This window comes from Ambystoma mexicanum, chromosome 12 (genome assembly GCF_040938575.1).
Source record: "Ambystoma mexicanum isolate Mex_15411 chromosome 12, UKY_AmexF1_1, whole genome shotgun sequence".
Taxonomy (NCBI): domain Eukaryota; kingdom Metazoa; phylum Chordata; class Amphibia; order Caudata; family Ambystomatidae; genus Ambystoma; species Ambystoma mexicanum.
The window spans coordinates 610,672,717-610,695,758 of NC_090936.1; the positions used below are offsets into that span (position 1 = coordinate 610,672,717).

Below are 23,042 nucleotides of genomic sequence, written 5' to 3' on the forward strand. Positions count from 1 at the left end.
TTCCATAGCTTCATGCAGGGAAGCAGACCGCGTCTCCAAAAACTCATCTCCAGATGGATAGTCCGATGCATACAGCTCTGCTACTCTAAACACTGCCTTTCACAGCAAGAGCTCACTCCACCAGGGGCACAGGAGCTACCTTGGCCTTTATCGCAAACGTCCTGCTTGACGCCATTTGCAAAGCAGCTACATGGAGCTCTATCCACACTTTTACTCGGCACTACTGCATTGACACTCAATCTAAAGCAGATTCCCAGGTGGGACAAGCATTGCTAAAACCTCTATTTGCTGCTGTACCTTCTCACAACCCTCCACCTTCTCCAGACACTGCTCGCTAATGTATTCACAGCATGTGATCTAAGCAGATTCCACAAGCCTCAGAAGGGGTACATTACTCACCGTAATCGTATTTCTGATGCTTGTATCTGGTTAGATTCACATGCACCCACCCTTCCTCCTCTTGGAGTAGAAGGTGCATAGATGTTTTATGGGCTTTATCTGATACATAATCTGCTTCACTACACCTGTACTCAAGCAACACTTCATGCAATACACCTGTACTCAAGCTACACTTCATGCAACCTCATGTCAGAAAAAAACCAATCTGAGGGACCTAGACGCGTGAAGCACCATGGGTACAGTAGACGTCACACTAGGGATAGTATTACTGTTACACTCACCTGGTATCCACGGGGACGCCACCCAGCTGCCGGGACTCTGGTACCCCTCTCGGTCGCTCCCTGGATTTATCAGCGGGGAAGTTCTGCTTGGAAAACAGGTGGGCAATGTTCAAGTCTGGGCAACAGGGGTAAGAGCCTCCTAACACCCGGTATGCCCGCGCCCCTCCCGGACCTTTCCTCACCTTGTTTTGGGTTTTGGCGTGCTCTCCGTCCTGCCTTCTTGGCAGGGGCGCGTTGTCCTCTGTGGGCGAATGCGATCTAGTTACTTCACTGATGCTGCCCTTTTAGAGTCTCTCAGGTAAGTCTTAGTACTGTATACTGTAAGCCTTTCCTTGATTTACTAATGTCTTTTTTTTTTCTCTCTTTAGGTTCGCGGAAGTCCGCTGTGGAACGTTGGCTGGTTTTGGACTCACCGTCGAGTGATGGTGTTTCGAGAGCGCCTTGATGCGGTAGGTGAATGCTTGCGCAGAGCTATGATGATGTCTTGCCTTGCTAACCTGTTGTCTTTTGCTCCTGCAGGTTGTGGTGTTCACCGGAGCAAGGAGTTCCAGAGCGGTGCTGATCAAGGGGTGACTTGAGGTAAGCTGCCGGCTCAAATGTATTGTCTAATGTCTCTTTTCTCTCTTGCAGGTTTGACGATCCAGGAGGCACGCTGTTCCTTGGATGCTGCTCGCAGGAGCAGTGGACAGCTAACGGTGGAATCTCAGGTAAGCTACTGCTAATAACGATGTCCTTTTGTCCTTTCAGGTGCGGTTCATCCGAGGTTTGCAGATGCTGCAGAACACGGTGAGCGTCACGTTGCTGGATCGCAAAGTAACGCGAAGTGTGTTCTTCCAATCGGGTGTGGTTTAAATAGCCTCAAGAAAAATAGTCCAGGAAAAGTAGTCCCTAGGCTACCACACCCAAAACACTATACCGCATAGCTTGGTTCCCAGGAGCCAAGCTATGTGGAGGCCTCCGTGTTGACTGGCATTGAAAAAGTAGTCCCCAGCACCAAGCACAAGTCTCATTAAGTATGAGCCTAGCTCCAGAGGCGCCAGGACTTGCCCCAAGAGGGTCTTGGCCAAGGATGCCTAAACTTGTTGGGGGCCCGAACCGAGACCCCTCCTGGCCCATGGGCCTGCCCGGGGGGTTCAAGTAAATTAGTTGTGACAATTACTGGCACGCCCTGTCGACGTCCCTTTTCGAGTTTCGAAAACTGTAATACTCTGCAGCTTCTACTAGATGTTGGCCTATGCATAGCATGTGAATCTAAGCAGATACAAGCACCAGAAATTCGATTATGGTGAGTAATGTATCATATATTGTGTGAAACCAGGTATGTAGTTGTCCCGACAGTCTTGCAAAATGCCTGTCTTGGGTTGATTAAGCAATGTATGAAGTAGCAGTGCCCTCTAAAACGAAGACAATTTCCTAGAGAAAAGGTTTGCATTTAGGCTGATTTGCATACCCACAATGCCTTGCTGTTGTGGCTCTGAAATGGAGGTGAACTTGCAGTGATGGCTACTAGGTGGTGTTGTGGAATGTGATTTGGCTCAAACGGAGTATCCTACTTTCACATTTCAAATGAATTGTTTTTTTTAAAAACCTTTTTGAACACACCATAACTTTGTGAATGCTATTCCTGTTTTGTTAATAATTAAAACAAAACAGGAATGTTTAAATTTACCCAGATACTCTACCTGCTGCATGTAAATAAACCAGGCACCTGGTTACAGACTGGAGTGGAGCTCCAGGCCAACCTACTCAATTCATAGGCGAAGCAGCACTTTGGAAGTGTGAGAAGCCTGATAAGGGCAGGCTGTTGTGGCACTGACCGACGGCAACGTGAGCCTTGTGTTACGGTTTGCCAGCCAGTGCCATGCCAGTCCACCATATTAGGCTTTGCCGGCCGCCACCCATGCAACTCCAATGGGTCAGAGGGGGAAGAGACCGCACTTGTTGCCTCTGACCCGGCAGCCAGGGAGTTGTACCCATGCTGCCTCTAGGCACCCACGCAAACAACGCCGGGTCAGAGGTGGAAGAGGCATAGGCCTCTTCCACCTATGACCCGGTGGCCACGGTGCCGCACCCACCCCTCTGCCCCCCCCAGGGCATGTGCCTCCCAGACAGCTGCTCGCCGTGCCCGCCCCAGCACTGGTATGGTGCCCCCTCCCAGGCTAGCCACAATACCGTAGTTTGCTGGAGGAAGGGGAATGAGCAAGGTGAAGATATGAGGATGGGAAAGTAGGCAATAGATGCTACAAATGTGGAAGGAGTGATTCAGCCGGGGAAGAATGATTTGTGATGAATGAGTGCTAGTCAGTTCTGCAAAAGAGAGGAAGAGACTGTGTCCTTAAGTGCTGTGACAATTGGGTTGTTTCAGAACGTTTTGTATCCTAATGTGATGGGTTGTACATCTAAGATAACTCCTGTACCACTGTGTCTACAACGGCGCACTTGCCAAGCCAAAGATCTAAATAGCTGAATGCGTCACTGGGATTTTGGGTGGTGTCGCCATAAAGTGCTATGGATGCAGCTGAACACAGGCAGTAAGGCACATATACTGACAGTGTGTTTTGAGAACTTGACGGTTTTGGGAAGCGTTTAGCAAGAATTTCTATTTTAAGAGTATATCACCTTACGCACAAAGTACAGGAATTGCTGCTATTTGATTTATGAGCAGTTTTTTTTTTCCAGTTAAGTTGTTTGCCTGGAAAAGGATGATGAGGGGGATCAGTTTACCTTTTTTAAACTGCTCATTGGATATGACAAACTACCTTCATGCCCCTGTTGCCCATCACCCAAAATCAAAACTGCAGAATCTCTAAAGGTAAATCCTATGTTGTGCCATTTTATGTTAAATGTGGTTTTCGCTTGTGTGGTCTTAAACCCTCTTAACAATTGCTGCCTACACTATGAGCTCAGCAGGGGGTTTAATAAGTTCAAAAGCTTTATTTCAACAATGTCATAAAAGCATACATCAATAAAACGTCTTGCAATACATAAAATTAGCCCTGTATTTTGTTAAAATATACGACGTTAGCTTCCAAGTAAACATTGTATCACATTCAAAACCATGTTCACACAGTGCAATCGGTGGACAGGGAGCCGAATTTCTACAAAAGAAACTAACGATCTACAAGCCGACGAGACTCCTCAAATTAAACCATGAAATCTGCCTGGGACCAAAACCATACGTCAAGAAAAAAACTAGGGGGCTCCTCTTTCTCCCACCTAGCTGCAAAAACCTGGAACAACCTCCCGAAAGAAATAAGAAACACCAAAGACCACCTAAAATTCAGAAAACTTCTAAAAACCTGGCTCTTCAACACCTCAGAACCAAACTGAAACAACTAAAACTATCAAACCGGAAACAGAAAGAACAGATTGACAGAATATATGATAGCACAAACAACCAGAACCGACTGAGGAAACTCCTACAAGAACAAGAGAGACGACGCAGGAAACTCCTACAAGAACAAGAGACGACGCTAGGTGGAATAGAACACAAGAGACAACCCCATGAGGACAGATAAATTAGCATACATGCCCAACACTACCAACAACCTTACCCACTTAAAAAGGACATAGGGTATATCAATCCAAAAAACTAGGTTACAGCAAAGATAAACTGGGCTAAAAGGGCTGACCAAACACGAAGCTGGGAAAACACAAAAGTAGCTAACTTAGCATAATGACAGAGAGATGAGACTGCCATATCGCGCTAAAACTTAAATCGCAGAAAGGAAACAACCTTCCCTAAATCATGAAGGAGATGCAATAGAAATATGCATCTCTCCCAACAACCCAACAAAACTACTAAAAACCTCACCATTCCTCACACACCTCTCGTACTCTAACCAGACACAACCACACCTCTTAAAGCCATGGCAACCCGCACGCACCTCAACACACCGTAACAGCAATTGCACCACACAGACCCCTGAACAGCACACAACGGACTCCGAAAAACACACCAATATGCTTGGCGAACTGTGTTAACCGAACCAAAGCTGCCAACAGTACTTCACAGCTCCTTTGCTCTTCTCCAAACTTTGTCCTACTAACACACCTAACCTACCCCCCTTTGTTTCAGATCCACCAGAGCACCAGGGGACCACTCCGATGGTGATAGTTCGAGGTTCAAATATCCTTTAACATTTAACATTAAAATTGCACATTTGTGCAGATTTACAATTACTGGGCATTCTCCAGCCATTATTCTTCATGCCCATTTGAGATATTTGCTAGTGGCAAACACTGCTGGTGTATCTGTAGTATTTAATCAGGTTGCCATAGCATCCCCAATAGACCAACAGCCACGTATTTGAATTTTTTTCATTTCTTTTTTTAAAATGTTTCCTTAAAGGTAATGTAACGGGGCACAGTATGAAAAAGTGATTCAAGTCCTCAATCGCATAAATACACAATGGGCATGCAGGAGAAGCGTTGTTTCACGTGTGTCGTAGACAAAGTGCCAAGCCTACATTTTATATACAAAGACCTTTGAAATTTAGGATTTGCATAATCCTCATAGCATGCCAAAGAGAGAGACAAGAGTTTTTACAAACATTTCTTGCTGCACCTTAACAAGAGCAGCACTTTTTGCCATGCCTTTCAACTTCGTGGAGATTGGACTTGGGTTGCTCCAAAAATCCCTTAGATCCAAATCCCCCAGACGAGGGTGTGGCCCACTTCAAAGAGGAGCCCCCGGGCTGTGAGAAGATATCCGCCAATTCGTCCCTGTATTTGATGAGATTATAATTGGACCAGAACCAGACCCAAAATAACACCGGGAAAAGTTGGCAGATGGACCTATCCCCTGCATGCCGGTTTTAATAACACGGGCAAGTTAGGCATGCTATAGGGCACTCCCAATATGCTCTTTAGATATTTATTTTCAGCTATTGTTAATGAATGAATATCCATCCACCCCCACAGCTCCGGCCCATAGATGGCAGCCTGTCTTGCTGGGCCTTGTATGCTTCCAGTGAGACTTGCACTATCCCATTTCCATGTTCAGCAGTGAACTGTGCCTGAACACCACCATATCTACCCAGGGAAATCCTGGCTTTCTCCAGATGCATTGACCGACCACACGATGCCATCACTCTGATCTCCAAATAATCTTAAAAGGATACTTGCTCTTTCACCCTCTTCCATGCAGAATTTAAGGCCTTTACATTTCCTCCTAGTATTAGTATTGACAACCATACATTTAGTCTTGGTTACATTTAGTGCTAGGCCATGTTTCTTACAGAGGCAACAAATACGTCCAACTGCTTGCGGGAGCCAGTAGGTGTTAAGATAGCAAAACTTCATCGTCCACAAACAGGAGAACCGGTATCCTATCGGCCGCTATCAGTCTGGCAGGCCAGCAGCTCCTCTGACACCATTAAAGAAGATGCTAAACAGTTTTGGTGCCAGAATGCACCCCTGGCAGACACCCTTGCCGTTTATAATGCACTAGAGGTCTTGCCATCGGTTCCCCACCGAACCACTCCTGTTTTGTCTGTGAACAAACTCTGAATAGCGGTCAAAAGTGCAACCGGAATGCCAAGACCCCCGAGGGCCCCCCAGAGACAGTGCCTGGGCACAGCATCAAATGCGGTTTTCGGGGTCTCCATAAACTGCCTAGACTTTGACCTTCCTGAGAACGGTGTATTTATCGGTGACCAGCCATAGCTGCAAACTTTGATTTACTGTACTCAGACCCTCACAGAACCTAACTTGCCGATGGTCAATGATTTAATGACAGTTTACCCAGGCCTCCAGATAGTACGGGCCTTTGCAACAGTTTTCCCCCCTGCGTCTAACAATGAGATTGGTCTATAATTGGTTGGCTGATCTCTGGGGCCTTTCTCAAGGATCGGGACCAGCTCAGGACACATGCACCACGTTTTCACTCGAAATGCCATAAAATTATTTAAATAGATACAGGACCCAAACAACTGGCTCATTCGCATAGAAATCTATTGGGACCCTATTGGGGCCTGCCACCTTTCCCAGCTTTTGGCACATCGATGCCCTTCCAACCTATTTGTAGGTCACTCCCAACAGTGTGCAGTCATGCCCATCTCCATGCCTTAAACACGCTCCCTCGAATGGTCGCCATTCCACTGTGGGCCCCATAGTCGCCATACAGTCTGCTGTAGTATTCCACCCAGGTTTTATGAAGACAGATGCTGGTCCAGCTGTTTCACCATGTGGCTGTGGTACCTGTGCATTACTTACCTTTTGATCTTGATGCCATGATTGTTATGATGGCTTACCGTCATCAGTGGCTGTCCTCCATGACTTCTCCCTTTTACAGCCTCGAGATTACCTGTGAAACTTCTGCATTCACTGTGAAGTTTATGCACTCGACCCAGCACCGGCACAACTGGCCCTGGCGTCTGGCGACCTTTTCCCTATCAAATGTGTGGGTGCACCAATGCGCTTGAGATAATGCGCACCGGCAAGTAAGTTTCCCAACCGGCAGCCATGAGAACTAACTCAGTATTACCTTATGCCCCATTAACTAGGGCATTCGTTGCTCATTACTCACTCATATTAAACCAATGTTATTTCATACAGGGTCCCTGACTCGGAGCCCTGATGAAGGTGGCCTGTACATCCATCTTTGACCGCCGAAACGTGACGATTACAGGGAACAGTGATCTACCTGTACTACAGCTTGTTGGAACTTCGCTACCAACTAGCATTTAATCACGCTCACGTTGGCATTTGATCAGATCTCTTGCATCGAAAGACCCTGCATAACCCATTGACTTTCATCAAAAAACTCTAGCCCCACTAATGAGGAACTAATGTACCAAAGATGGGGGTTTCATGATGCAATGAACTTTTCACTAAATTGCACATGCATGTATATTTTGTTTTTGTTCGTTATCTAACTCAATTTGGAGCATTATTCGTTTTGAGCTGTTTGATTATGTTCCAAATAGATGAAACTTGTTTGTATTATCTTGTACTATCTGTTTATAACTTGTCTAAAAATCTGCTGATGTTTTTTAAAAAAAAAATACATTTCTTATCAACCTTTGGTTTAAATGTTGTACTGTTTTGTTGATCTGTTTACAACCAACCTCCTGAGTGAGTGGTAAATATTTATTGAGCTGCTGATTTATTTTGGGATTGCTAGAATTAAGCAACTCGCTTCTGTTCTAAATAGCCCGAGATATCGGGCCAAAGAATTGTGTTGTCCTGCTTTCCTTGAATCCCTGTGGTTACAGTTACAACAGCGAGGGTACTCTTCTAGTTTTTACCAGCTGTTTCATCAGCCTTTATCACTATTGGCGATGTAGACCTCAGTCTATCCTTGCTCCATCGCCTTTTCCCTATATGCTTATGACTTTGTCCTCTACGTCTCATCCGAAGTCTGTGACTGTCCCCCACTCTCCTCAACCTCATTGCTCCTTCATTTGTTCTCCTTATTGCCCCTTTCATCTCCTCTACTTGCACCTTTACCCCTCCTTCACCTGCTAAATGAATGCCCATTTTTGTGAAAGCCTACACATACTTTGCCTAAGCTGATCCTTTGCTCCTCAAATAATTAAGGTACTGGCACCCGTTACCTGCTCCTACCTCTCCTCTTTTTACAACCTCTCCCATTCAATAGGCATTTCCCTGTTTTACACACAATTCCATGATGACTGAAGTACTCTACATCCCTGCCCACATGGCCTCTCCTGTTCTTTCTACTTCCATGTCCTTGTCTCCTGACTGCCTCACAGCATCTCACAAAGTACGCAACTTTGTGATTCTCCTTGGCAGTGATCTTCATCTTCACCAGTTTTATCACTTAAGCTGCTCAAAGGCCCAATATTCTTAACATCATAAAGATCTGTCACGTTCTTGCATACCATGCCTCAAAATTCCTTATTGCCACCCCTGTACTCTGTTGTCTGGCTCTACTTTCGGACCTACCTCTTGCGGTCTCCTTATCTAGGCAAACTCTGAACACTTTTATTCCCCTACCCGGACCCAGTCCTCCACCGGTCTGTTCCCTGCCTGCTCCTTTGCTCTGCTTGTCCTCTCCTACTGGATTCCACACGTCATGCGGGCCAAAATATTACCACGATCATTGCATAGAATTTCAAGGCCAATTTCAATCTTCTCTCCCTTGACGGAAACGGTGTACCTACTCATTATCCTTTTCCTGTAATCTGCTTCATGCTGTACACACTGCATGATTAAACTAGCTTCAAGTAAGAATTCACCCGAATTCCTGCTAAAAAATGTGATACATTATTTTATCACTCCAAGCTCAATAGTCGCCCCTTCAACAGACATTCAATGCTGTTTTGACTATTCCTGGAAACATTCAGATGTCATTTCCTGATTAAAAGCAGGAGTACACATTTCAAGTTGTAAGCTATTAGCCAGCCATGATATAAAGTCAATCGCCAGCTCAATTCTAGGCCTACAGAGCACACTGTTTCACCCTCTTGGAAGGAGAAGGCGAAAGGTAGGCAGTACCGAAAGACCATTTTATTTTTTTATTTAAAACATTTAGTTCGGTTGCACCAGCATAATCAACACACAGACACAGAGAATACAAGAAGATAACACATTGCAGTGGAATATGGCTAAATCGCGCATCATTGAAATAGCCTAGATCCCCTTATATACCCCCCTCCCTCCATCGCATCCCTCGCTCAATTCAAGTCCGCTTCTAGTCCGATACGACGGGGTCATCCCCTTTTAAGCCAGAGGTGGGCTGCAGGGTTAGCCGAGCTAACCAGGGAATATGGGTTTGCGCCAGGAAGCTCTGGTCATAGTCTATAAGTGGGGCCCAAATGTCTGCAAAACCGGTGCAAAAGTCCCCTTGGCCACTGTCACTTTTTCCCTCACTAGGATGTCCCAGAGTTTGATCCACCATAGGGTCATCGTTGAGCTCTCGGTGGTTTTCCAGGTACGGGCGATGGTGATTCTACCCACCAGTAGTAGTTGTGTAAGTGGGTTGGCTGTTCTCCCTGCCTTTGGGTACACTCCTGTGACGGGCGCGCCCAATAGGACCACCTCCGGTTCCATTGGAATGGTCACCTGTGTAATGTCTTATCGCCGAGAGGCATAGGTTCCAAAACGTTTGCATGGTGGGGCAGGTCCACCATGTTTATGTATGAGCCAGGTTGTCCAGTTGCGCCAGCACTGGGGGGGGGGGGGGGTCAAGGGAATGATTGAAGCGGTGGAGACTAGTCGGGGGCATAGTACCAGCGCAAGAGTAGTTTACCGGCACATTCCCGGTTGGTGATACAAAAGGAAGATGAGTGGGTTCTAGTCTATATGTCGACCCATGTCTTGTCTTCCATCCTGGCATATATGGAGGTCTCATGGAAAGCGGGCATTCTTCGAGTAGCTCCCTTGGCAGCAGGTCCTGGAGCATGAGTTCTAGCGGACTGAGATTCCGCGCGGCGACCTGACGTATCTGTGGTTTAGAGCACCAGTGCTGCAGTTGCAAGTATGAGAACCTGTCAGTTACAGCCAGTTGGAAGGTAGTTTTACATTGTTCAAAGATGCGGGGCTGGCCATTCTCAAACAGTTGCCCCAGGGATTCTAGTCCCCCCGCAGTCAATTAATCTCCAATTAAAATTGGAGAGCTGTAATCCAGGGGAAAAGGCTGGGTTATGAAAAATCGGAGAGTGGGGGCCCAGGCCTCGTGGGACTCCCTTGAGTTTGTGTTCAGTCCCATATATTGAAGGTTTTGCTACTGGACGCTAGGATGCCTGCCCAGGATTTCTGTAGCAGGGGGGGGTTCAGTGGAAGAAAGCAAAGGGGGGACAGAGAGACGGGATTGCTCCAGTTCCACCCACCTCAGGGGCCCATTCCCATTACCCCAGGCCTGGACTCGAGCCAATTGTGATGCCACTTGATATTTCCACAAGTCAGGGACCCCTAAGTCTCCCAGGCGAGGGCTACATGTCCTCACCTTCTGAGATATTCTTGCCTTCCTACCCTTCCACATGAATTGCAGCATTTTCCTCTGCATGTGGACTAGTGGAACTAGTGGGGTTAGTGGGATTGTGGTAGGCAGGGAAGAGCAAGCATGGAGGAAACGCAGAAGGAGATGAATCTTGCAGGTGGTAATTCGCCCAATAAGCGAGATCTCCTGTGCAGTCCATCGTTTCAGGTCTCTCTCCAGTTCCTTGAAAAGCGGAGGGAAGTTCAGAGCATATACATCTTTGCGATAGGACGGGATCTGGACCCCAGGTAAGGTATAGATTTTCCGCTCCATTGGATCGGGCATAGAACCTTGATGGGAATCCGGGAGCTCTAGGCTTAAGGGATTTGATGGCTGCCTCTGCCTCCTCACCTGCGATTGAGGCTTCCAAGGACACTGTCTGGCCCCTCGAGGTGTGGCAGGACGGGCCCTTGTAAATAACATTTCAGTTCCGCTTTTTCTCGGTGGGTCACCGTCATTGATTCAGACAGATGTGTTGCTGCCAGCTGTAGCTTCTCTCTGTCTGCGTAGTGAGTTTGGCCTTGAGGATCACGCAGACCCACTATGGTGTTTCTTCGTTTTTGTCTTGGCCAATTTCTCTACCAACAATTTATTCACTTTGTTGTTCTTAGCGTAGTAGCTTTGTTTAGTTTTGGTTGACAGGTGGGCCGTTTCCTCAGCATGGCCCGATGAATCCTGGGGGTCCACTTGGTTTTAGGGTGGGCCTCTCCTTTTCAGACCTGGTCTTCCAGGTCTCTGCTGGTCCACTGTTGGCGCTTCCAATGTGCCGCCACGGCCTTCAAGGCATGGCGTCCCAGGTGGTGGCTGGGGAGGTGTCCTCCACTGGGTTCTCCTGAAAGTAGTAGTATTACCTTGGCGAGAGTATTCCTCACTGACATGTCATTTAGGATGGGGTTGTATAAGTTCCAGCGGCATCGTGGGGGTGGGTCTGGGTTGTGCGCCCGTAGAGTCGGCTTGATAGGGGCATGGTCCGAGACTACCTGTCTCTCGATGGCAACGTCTTTTACAGAGGTGAGCACCTGAGGGGAGGTTAGCAGCAGGTCAATGTGGGAGGAAGTCCTGTTTACATCTGAAAAGAAGTATTTTTTTTGTCTGGGTGTAGCACTCTCCAGGAGTCCACCACCCCCAGTGTTCGAAAGAGGTGGAGGTGGGCTGTTGCGATTTTGAAGTCTCTAGGAGCCGCAGGTTGGGATTTATCCTGTTGGGAGTCTGGGACCCCATTGAAGTCACCGTCGATGACAATTTGGCCCTCCATGAAGAGGAGGCGGGTCCTTCCCAATGCGTTGTAAAATGCATCCTAACCCTCATTGGGGGAATAGACCGAGACGAGGGAGTAAAGCTGTCCATATATGAAGCCCTTGACTGCTACAGAGCGTCCCTCCGGGCAGAATAAGGTCTCTAGTTTCCTGAACTGGACTCCTCTGGCAAAGAGTATGGCTATTCCCCTTTTCTTTGTCCCACTGGAGGCAACATACTGGAGCGGGAACTGCCTATTTCAAAGGCGTGTAAAGTCTGCAGGCAAAATGTGTGCGCTTACTGCAGGAGGACCACTGATCCTGCCATGTCCTGGAGTCGTTTCAATGCCGCTTTTCATTTGAGGGGGGAGTTCAGTCCCTTTACGGTCAGTTACATGAAATTCAGTTTCTGATGTGGAGGGGGTTCCTCTGGAGCACTTAAATTCTGTGAATGGGGAGGTGAACTGGGATATGTTCAGCTGCCATCTGTGTCTTCAGCAGAGATAATTTCATAGTGCAACCAAGGTTTTAACTGCGGCCTCCAACGTGAGGCCTGAACAACGAACTTGAGGGGAGCCGACCATCCTACGTCAGAAGATCCCCATGAAAAGTGAATCAAAACTGTTTGTGATACTCTCCAAGGGTTATTAGGTGACATCCACCTTGGAGTCGGGCATGAGCCGCAAGCAGCCCGCTGCACCTTGAGGATGCTTAGCGATCCGTATCGAACTCAGAGTTTGCAGAATTGGCCGTCCCAGACCACTAGAAAGGATGAAGTGCTGGATTTCAAAGCTCGGAAGTGCAAAGCTTCAAGTATGCCAGTGACTAGGGCTCAATCATCTCATTCGCCGCCCCTTCTGGACTTTTGACCAAGTCGGGTGCCTCGGTTTAGGGGCAGGTTCTGTAGTGCCACTCTCAGGGGCATCAGACGAGGTGCCATTTTTACTCACTGGTGAAGTAGGATGCAGCATCTACGCATCCTCCAGGTGTCCCAATAGTTCGGGAGACCCCTTTGAAAGAAAATTGAAGTGCTGTCTGAAACAGCCAGCTGTATCTGATGCCTTGATCGCAGAGAAATAAGGTTAGGGGACACAAGGCCCTTTGCTTCTGCATCGTTGCTACCACCAGGTCCTGGAAGATTTGGAGGGGAGACCCCTGGAAGGATAGTTCGTCCCGTGAGCGACCTATCACCATGATTGCCTCTTTAGTTGTATAGAAATGTACTCTAGTGATCACGTCTGGGGGGAGTCAGTCTCCCTTTCCCCCCACCCCCCACGTCAAGGATGCAACCTGTGGGTGCAGTCCAGCAAGAGTTGAGATTTTTCCAAATGAGGCAAAAGGTATTGGAACAGGTCGCCCACGTACTATGAGGTTTTGGTTCGAGATTGAGTAAGGGACCCCTCATATGCGCAGATTGTTCTGACGTGCCATGTTTTCCAAGTCTTCCTACTTAAGTTCTAGGGTCTACGTTTTTTTGTTCATTAGGATTTGGATGGTATGTTGTACTTACAGGAGTGTTGCAGAATTTTCTTGGGTTAGGTCCTCAACTTCTTTGACTCTGTTCTGCCTGCTGGACCCTCTGTTCCGTCTGTTCAAGTTTGGTAGTGAGCTCTGACATACAGGACTGAAATTCTGCTTTGATGTCCAGCATAAAGGCTTGGATATCTCCTTTGGTCGCTAGTTGCACTGCGCCTTCTGATGGGGCTTGGGACGGTGGTTTAGGCGACTCTGGCTTCTTTCCTTTCTCAGCGGGTAGTAGCATGGTGGAGATGTCTGCACTTTTTGGGATTTTGAGGTGTTTTGCCATTTCGTGAGGATATGAGTGACCTTAATGAGCCCACACCAAGGAGTGGCAGAGGTGTCGCAGCTGGAGGCCACTGGAGCGGTGTTGGCGTGTGCTCCTGTTTAGGTCTCCCCACCTCAGGAAAGTTCTACTTCTTTGTTGTTTTAGGAGTTGGGGGGGGGGCAGGGAGAATGGCTGTCTCCACCCTGATGTGACGCTATACCGCGCTTCACAGAGCCTGTGGGGACTCTCTCCTTATGTGTCGATGAGGAAGAGGTGGAGCGGGGGCCCAGAAAGAGTCCCGACTGCCAGGGCAGTTCCCAGAGTTTCTGGCACCAGGTACCTGCGTAGAGGTGCAAGCCAAGGCTTCCGGTGTTGGTTGCGTTAGAAGCGGTGTCCAGACTTGCCTTCGTCTGACCTGCGATGTGGGTTCAGACCTAGTGGGCATACTAGATCCCAGGAGCTCTTGGTCTGGACAGAGTAGCTGGTTCCCCACTCCTTGCTAGAGTCGGAAGGAAAATCGGGCATCAGTTTAGGTTCCTCAGGTATACAAAGAGTTGGAGCCCTTTACTGGATCTTACGCTAGGGAGACGGGGGTTAGTACCTCTGTGTGGTGAAGATCTGCAGAGGAAAGCTGGTGAGTCCTTCCCTCCGCGATGCCTGATGGGGCGCGCCGCTGTAGGCAGCTCCCGCTGTACGGGGGATACGCCAATTATTCCAGCCCCTGCGGCGCTCATGGAGGATCGTCCCCTGAGGGGTGAGGAGATTCGGGAGGGACGGGTCCTGTTAGGCACCGTTACTGAGAGATGCGGCCGCCCTCCCAGCCCCCTAGGATGACGCGCAGTCACAGGAAGCTGCTTCTTGTGCCTGCTGCTCCCGGTGAGGCTATTCTTGGATCGTGAGGACGCGGTTACGGCCGGGACACTCAGTCACTGAAGCTTGCGTTGGGGTCGGGAGGACCTGCGATCTTTACCGCACAGGTTTGGACGCTTATCGGATCAGTACGCTGAAGTCTGAGTGGGCGCGCACCCTCTTGTATGCGGCGCAGAGTTTATCCACCATCTTGAGACCCGCTGAAAATGGGTGCGATGACAGTTGGTCGCAGCCCAGAGCTGCGAGATAGTGTTGGAGGCTCAAATTGATGCCAGGAGTGCCCCAGCCACTCCGGGCACCGTGGATGAGTTAAGATATTGGATTGCTGGACTAAAACTGCATCTTTTGATGTGGCGAATGCAGGCTACGTGAGAAGGCCATTAAAGGAGCAGCCTCATCGCCGGCGCTCCAGGCCACGCCCCTGAAAGACCATTTTTAATGTGGCAGTAGACACATACCCACTCTCACCTGCATTCTTTACCTTTGGGCTAGTCTTCGTTATTTGGTCCCTGCCCAACAAGCAACACATATGAATAAACCCAATGATAAACCACGCTGTTATGGAACTGTTTTCTTTTAGTATAATTATTCCTTTTTTTTTGTACTATGCCAGCTCCGCACCGTACAAAGCGCATAAAACCTTGCCCGAGTTAAGATTCATTGAGTCGCACATAGGGACAGGCTGACTTTCGTCCATTTGTGATGCATTGACTGGAAAATGGTGTAATCCAAGAATGATGTGTACAAGTAAAAAATGGCATAGAGCATGAGAAGGTGTTAACACGTGATCGATGGGTGGAGATTGTGTGGTCTTTACACAAACAGTTCCATAAATGGCAAAAGGAGAAATTAAATAACGACTGTGTATAAATATTTGTGTGGTTTTCATTCAGAAAGTTTTTTTGTGTGTGCAACTTTATCAATGAAAAACAAAGGGGCAACAATTTGACTTGGGCTGAGCACATGGCCTACTATACGGTACTCTAATTATATTGGGTTGGTTACATGTTAACTGCTTTTATCATCTCCTGCAACCTACTGGATGGTAACCTCTTCAATATATCGTTCCATCAGTATTTAAAGCACCCCAAAAAGGGATTCCTACAGCCACTGTTTCTTATGTATACTGTTAAACTTCAAATCGCTGCATTCTTCACAAAAAATAGAAACAGTAGTCTGATTATCGACCATGGAAGGGTAAATGGCTGAATCGGCACTGGCGGGATTTGAGCTTGTGAACTGCAGGCTGGCACCTTATGTGAAGCTACTGTCATTCACTGAGATATGGACATTTTAAAAATTACAATTTGAAATATGACGACAACACATAGTTACATGAATCCCAAATGGAGAAAATGTGTGTAATGTGGTATATGTGCAAATTTGTTGACACCAGTTGTCAAAAGGAAATTTAAATTAGTCTATGGGAAGCTAACTAGGATCTTTTAGACTGCAAGCAACAACCAAAACATGTAATTTTGAACTCTCTAGGGAAACGTACCATATGTTGTCCACTTGGCCCACCATTACTGTCTTCTGTTTATGCAGGTGATTGCCTCCCCTGTGTAATGTCCCACCTTTATTGTTGTCATGTTAGAGGAATAGTCCTCTGTTTATTACAGTTTGTTGGTGGGCTGCGACCCACGTGGGCAAGAAGGTGGGGTTACCGCCGGGGAGACAGTTTGCGCCTGAATAAAGAACCGTTCAGGCATACCATCATTGCCTCCTGATTTATTGATTCATTATTCATCGGTTAACAGTTACATGCATACTGTAGCGCGGCGCACTGCAGTTCGTTCTCAATTTAATATTCAACAATGGCGACAAGGTCAATATAAAGCGGCACTGGGGTCCGGAGACAAACCCAGCCACTCTGACGCAGCACAGCCTACAGAAAGTCCAGATCGACGCACAGGAGCCACCCAGAACACACGCAGCATCAAACATACCTCAAGTAAGGACCTCATAGTGCACGACTGCAGCACTTCTCATACGGAGCATTAAGCTGCCGGCACACGTGATACGCGCGTCGCGTATTACACGCGGGGAGACGGCGTATCCATACGCGTGCGCTCTAAATAAAGCAGAGACATTTCAAGATTTAAATAATTTCACAGCCCTCCAGCACGCTCCCTAATAAAGCGTGCATTACAATACTCAACCCAGCAGCATTTCACAGGACCCAAAGTCCCCAGTCAACCATCAGAGCATTACCACCATCAGGAAGAGCTCAGTCATGTCTGAGGACAACCCAGACAGTGGAATCCTGAGCCCCTCCTCCAGCTCCACACCTTGCCACGCCACACACAAAGAAGACAGTGGCTCAGCGTCTCTACAGCTACAAGCCCTGCAGCCATTTGACATGGCTGACACCAGCAGCCTCGCCCCCAGATGGGCTAGATGGCTCAAGGAACTGCACATTTACATAGATGCATCAGGTGTAAGGGAGGAGCGCCGACTACGGGCTATCCTGCTACATTCATTGGGCCCAGTAGTATGTGACCTTGTTTTTGAAATGCCTGAATCCAACACGGATGCTTTCCAAGGCATTATTGATGCATTAAACGCTTACTTCGCACCGCTGCGAAATGTTACTATGAACGACACATCTTCCACACATCCACACAAGAAAGTGGTGAAAATATGGACAACTTTGTAATGAGGCTAAGGAAAAGAGCGAAATATTGTGATTTTGACAAATATTGAACAGACGAAGCGCTAAAATCCCAAACTATAGCCAGTTGTGTATCGCATGAATTCAGAAAGAAGCTACTTCAAAAGAGCAGAACGCTAGAAGAAATATTGCAACTCGCACGGGCTGACTCTGCTCTCATGCTACAGACGGAACCTTTAGGTAACATCAAAATTACACAGTCAGCCTCCACTGCGTCAGTTTGCCCCATCAGAACGAGAGACCCTCACCACACAGAACAAAATAAATGCTACAGGTGTGGTTTCAAATTTCCACATGTCGGCCCATGTCTTGCCATTGGACCCAACTGTGTCAAATGCGGTGGAGAAAACCATTTTCAGTCTGTGTGCAGAAACGTTAACTTCTTCCAACTGACAGAATCGAACGGGGACACATGAAGGCAAGACTGCAACCCAAGGCGGGAAAGCTCACGATCCCGCATGAGGCATTCGCCCGCAGCCTCCAGACACCAACCTCAAAGGTCACCATGTGATAACACCGCGAGAGGAGAGAAAACGGGAAGAAAAAAGAGATTACTCGAGCCACACCAGCACCACACATGAATCACAAAGATGTCATTCTAGGCAAAAGATTAGGTATCTAGATGACTCGCCTCACAGAAGACGTGGGTCGCTTTCAGCCTCATCAAGCGGGGACCGGAAAAGCGGATATGTGCATGCCATCGGAAACAGCATAGCCGTGGAATATAGCCCCACCCTGTTACAAGTAAATGGACCAAACAAAGAGTTACTAATTGACACGGGAGCAACCGTTAACGTAATAAATGATGAGACCTACAAATTACTTACCTACAAAAAGGCACTGAAAGAAGCGGACACATTGATATATCCATACGGCTCGAATAAGCCACTAAATTGTCAAGGGATATTTACGGCACACTGTCAATACAAGGACAAGAGTCAAAAGATCAAAATATACGTTATAAAAGGGGAAGTGCCAGGTGGCAGCATTCTAAGTTTCAAGCCTGCGATTCAGGTGGGGCTCATTCAAATAATGTACCAGATAATGTCGGCATACACCACTAACCCGAAGGACATGATGCAGAAAATGTTCCCCGCTCTCTTCACAGGTCTGGGAAAACTAAGGGATAACAAGTCAAATTACATATTAATCCACAAATGCCTCCATCGTCGCAACACTACAGAGGCATACCTCTCAGCGTACAGAAACACGTGGAAGACGAAATTCAGTCATTACTGCAGCAGGACATTATAGAACCAGCGTCGGGACCGACCCCGTGGGTGTCTCCCATCGTACCAGTACCCAAGAAGGACAACAAGGACAGCATTGGCATATGCGTCGATATGAGGTCTCCAAACGTGGCCATAGAGCGAGAAGGACGCCTTGCCCCAAGAATGACTGATATGATGCATTAACTTCACGGATTTAAAGTGTTCTCAAAGTTGGATTTAAACAAGGGATACCACCAGCTGGAGTTGCACCCTGCATCAAGATATATCACCACCTTTTCAACACACCTTGGCCTGTTCAGATATAAAAGACTCAGCTTCGGGGTATCTTCAGCTGCGGAAATCTTTCAGAACGAGATACACCAGGTAATAAAACACATCCCCAACTGCCTAAACTACTCCGACAAATTAATCTTCGGCACCACGCAAGACAGTCATGATAAGTGGCGGAGAGTCTGCATGGCTTTGGAAAATGCCCACCTCACACTCAACCCGGATAAATGTGAGATTAGCAAATTCACTCTCAAATTCTTCGGACATATCTTCTCAAAAGACGGCCTGAAACCAGATCCTGAAAAGGTTCAAGCACTGGTAGAAACTCCCACACCCACGTCAGTTTCAGCAGTACGCTCATTCCTTGGAATGGCGAGCTACTGCACACGATTTTGCGTCCGTGAGCACGCCTCTTCGACTTCTTCCCAATGGTTCAACGCATGTGAAGAAGCATTTCAAGAAATCAAAAAACGGATCGCCACAGCATCATGCATGGCATACTACAACCCCTGACATTGACACAGAACTTACAGTAGACGCTAGCCTCGTGGGGCTAGGAGCAATTCTAGCGCAATCCAAGCGCAGAGCATCCCCAGACTCCCCGAGGAGAATCGTGGCATACGCGAGCCGCAGTCTGTCCACCACGGAATGCACCTATTCTCAACCCGAAACGGAGAGCCTGTCAGTAGTATGGGCGTGCGAACATTGCCAATTATTCCTATATGGGCAATCGTTCACTATAATCAGACCACCAGGCTCTCGCCACCATCTACGGCAAACCAACAGCCAAAATGCCGCCACGCCTTGCCAGGTGGGGCCTGAGGCTACAAGCATACTCATTTAAAATAATCCATCTTCTGGGCTAGGACAATAATCCAGCAGATTTTCTCTCGCGATACCCACTTCCAGCTCAAGATGAGCGACAGTCACACAAAGCAAATCAATACTTACGCTATCTGGTCAGCAGTGCTCTACCCAAGTTCATCACCACAGCCCAGCTACTGGAGGCGACACGAAAGGACCAACTAATTCAGACAGTACAAACATGTCTGAGATCAAATCAGTGGCGAAGCAAAGGGAGAGGAGTACCACTCATGTCCGTTGAGGAGGAACACTTGCTCGTCCGCAGTACCCTGTCCACATCACCAGAAGGCCTGTTACTGAAGGAAAACAGAATTGTAATTCCTGCAGCCCTGCAAGACCAAGTATTGGAGATTGCACACGCAGGACACAGAGGCATCGTATCAAACAAACGGCAACTTAGGACCAAGGTGTGGTTCCCATCCATATACGAACGAGTGGAACAACTGCTTAGGAAATGCCTACCATGCCAGGCAGTGGCCCCTAGCACGTTCCCCGAGCCAATCCAACCATCTGAAATGCCTCTACAAGTGTGGGACGAAGTAGCTGTCGACATGTTTGGGCCTTTAGCAAATGGTAAACATGCTGTAGTAATTATTGAGATGTCACGATTCCTAGAAGTCCATCTGATCCACTCCACCAGCGCTCAGGCCGTTATACCAGCTCTGGACAAGACATTTGCCGACTATGGCATCCCTTCCAGAGTCAAATCGGACAATGGGCCTCCTTTCAGTGGGCACAACTTTTCAATGTTCGCAGAACACCTAGGCTTCCAGCATCGCAAGGTTACACCACTGTGGCCACAAGTGAATGGAATGGTGGAACGATTCATGGGAAATCTCAAACGCACCCTCCAGATATGTTCCATCACAAATGGGTCTTTCATGCAGGCCATTTGCACTTTGCTACGGGAATATCGAAACACGCCCCACAGTTCGACCAGTGAATGCCCATCAATGCTAATGTTCAGGCGTGTCATAAAAACAAGGCTTCCACACAACCCACAAGCCAAGACTGAAGCTACCCATGTGGAGGATGCCAGAAGCAAGGATCGAGAGAGCAAGGCCAGGATGAAAGAATATGCAGACATCAAGAGACGAGCAAGACCAAGCTCAATTCAGATAGGAGGCCAAGTCCTGGTATGGCAAAATCAAATCACGAAGGACACGCCCGCCTTCAAGCTGGATCCCATGACAGTAACTCACATTCAGGGCTCAATGATAACGGCAGCAAGCCCACAGGGCACCATCACCAGAAACTCATCCTCTTCAGGACATTCAGAGGCACCGACACCAACGTCCGCATCACAAGGACACTTACGGATGACTCTTCAGACATAGACTCTGTATACCACAAAGAAGAAAGACGCTGATGACAGTGACAGCGATGGTGACGGGGCACTCTCGAGACTGTTCCCACCAGTGCGCAGTCCATCCAAGAGGGTCATCAGAAGGCCCACAACAGGGATTGAGGAACTCAATTGATCAAGTCTAAGTATCTGTTAAAGTGACGGGGAGATATAATGTCCTACCTTTATTGTTGTTGTCATGTTAGAGGAACAGTCCTCTGTTTATTACAGTTTGTTGGTGGGCTGCGACCCACGTGGGCAAGGAGGTGGGGGTTACCGCCGGGGAGACAGTTCACACCTGAATAAAGAACCGTTCAGACATACCATCATTGCCTCCTGATTTATTTATTCATTATTCATCAGTTAACAGTTACATGCATACTGTAGCGCGGCGCACTGCAGTTCGTTCTCAATTGATTATTCAACACCCTGCATAACAATATTTTTGTATCCTTCCAAAGTCCACTGCGTGTAGACTGGGATTGTCTCCCATTTTGTGCTGTAGCTCTATCTCCCAGTCACTGCCTCACCATGCAGTGGAATCTCCTTACTCCGATCATGCACGGCCTCACTGTATATGTTGGCGTGTAATCTGGGTACTGAATCGCCACATCCGTTGCGGCTCAATCTCCCAGCCATGTTCTGTTGGGGCTCAATCTCCCAGCCATGTTCTGTGTCGAACCATCCTGCAATCCCAGTCTCATTGCCCCCTCTCCGGAATAAATTGCCCCACTCTGCTGTACAACGTGTTTTTTATTTATTTATTTTTTAATGAAGGTATTCAACACCATGTTCTGCTATGAACCTGACTCGCGACCCTTTGAGCATACAGGTAATACCTGCCCCACAGTTTCTCACAACCGCGTATCTAAGTACAGGGGCACTTTGCTCTGCTGTGGCCGTTTCACAACGCCGCCTATATACAGTGGGTTCTTCATCTTGTGCTGCTGTTGGTCCAGTTTTATAACCCCGCATTCTCTTTTTCTTTCAGCGTGAGGTGGAGATCTTGATGTTTCTGAGTGCCATTGTCATGATGAAGAACCGACGCTCCAGTAAGCTCTGATTGTATGCTATGCCAGCCTGTCTCTCTTGTAGAAACACAATTTCCCTGTGTGGTTTGTTAGTCACTCATCAAACCAGTGTTTGCATGCTCTCATTTTCAGGGTGTGTACTCCCATGTGTAAACTTGCTTTTCCTTCCTTTCTGCATGTTTCCGCTTTTTTTCCCCTATCGGGCGTCTCCAACTCTGTGACTGTTTCCGTGAGTTGCCCTTTATCCATCAGACTTTGCCTAACACAATCGCAGGTATGGATGGCAGATGCATAACACAGGTAACTGGATGCTCTATCATGCAAGGTGTCACAGTTAGACCCACCAGGATATTGTGGCATGAAATGGCACATTTTGCCTCATAAAAAAGCACGTTTTTCTGCATAAACATTGATTTATTGCTGCATTTTTGTAGCACTTTTTATTATTGACTGGAGGTTGTAAGATTGGCACATTGCAGGATAGACAGTGTTCAAGGCTACAAGAGAGCCAGGTTATCATTTGTACTTTATGTATTAATTGAATAGGAATGTCCCTGGCTTGACAGGGCAGTTGTTGTTTTTGGTACCTTTTTAGGTTTAATGTGCATGCCTATTTAATATTAACTGTTTTGATCATTATCATTTGTAATGGTGAAAATATTCCCCTTCTATGTTCTCCAATCCCCCAAATACCCACACACTTCTTACGAGCACCCCTCACACTCACCAATACTCAATCACAACCTACACTGCCGAACCTCACTTTGTCATGCACATACTTGCATGCTCTGTCACACTGCAAGTCCCAATTTACACTCTCCAGCCCCTGCCACACTCTAAATCATACTGCCAACTCACACTTTACACTCCCCAATTCCTCCTACAGCCCTTCATACTTTCTTGCTACTTCTTCGTCTTGCATCCTTTCTCCCATTCTATCGCACTCTTCCCTCTCCCCATCTGCACCTCACTGCCTCTTTCAGGCATACCGCTCCCTCTGTTTTTCTGGCCCACTGTTAGGAATACACTGCATGTACATATTCGAGTCACATTGCATGTTAATAGGTTAAGTAAGATATTTAATAGTTGCCCTTGTGGTCATTTAGATC

The 23,042-nt window shown here is 47.5% G+C and overlaps 1 protein-coding gene across 1 annotated transcript in view; it reads left to right on the forward strand.

The window, feature by feature from the left end:
* The window catches only part of TMX2 (thioredoxin related transmembrane protein 2), a 403,380-nt gene that overhangs the window by 26,646 nt on the left and 353,692 nt on the right, over window positions 1-23,042 (forward strand). The window contains exon 2 of the mRNA XM_069629028.1: window positions 21,894-21,954. Coding sequence (XP_069485129.1) covers window positions 21,894-21,954 — 61 coding nt within the window. The remainder of the gene's footprint in view (window positions 1-21,893; window positions 21,955-23,042) is intronic.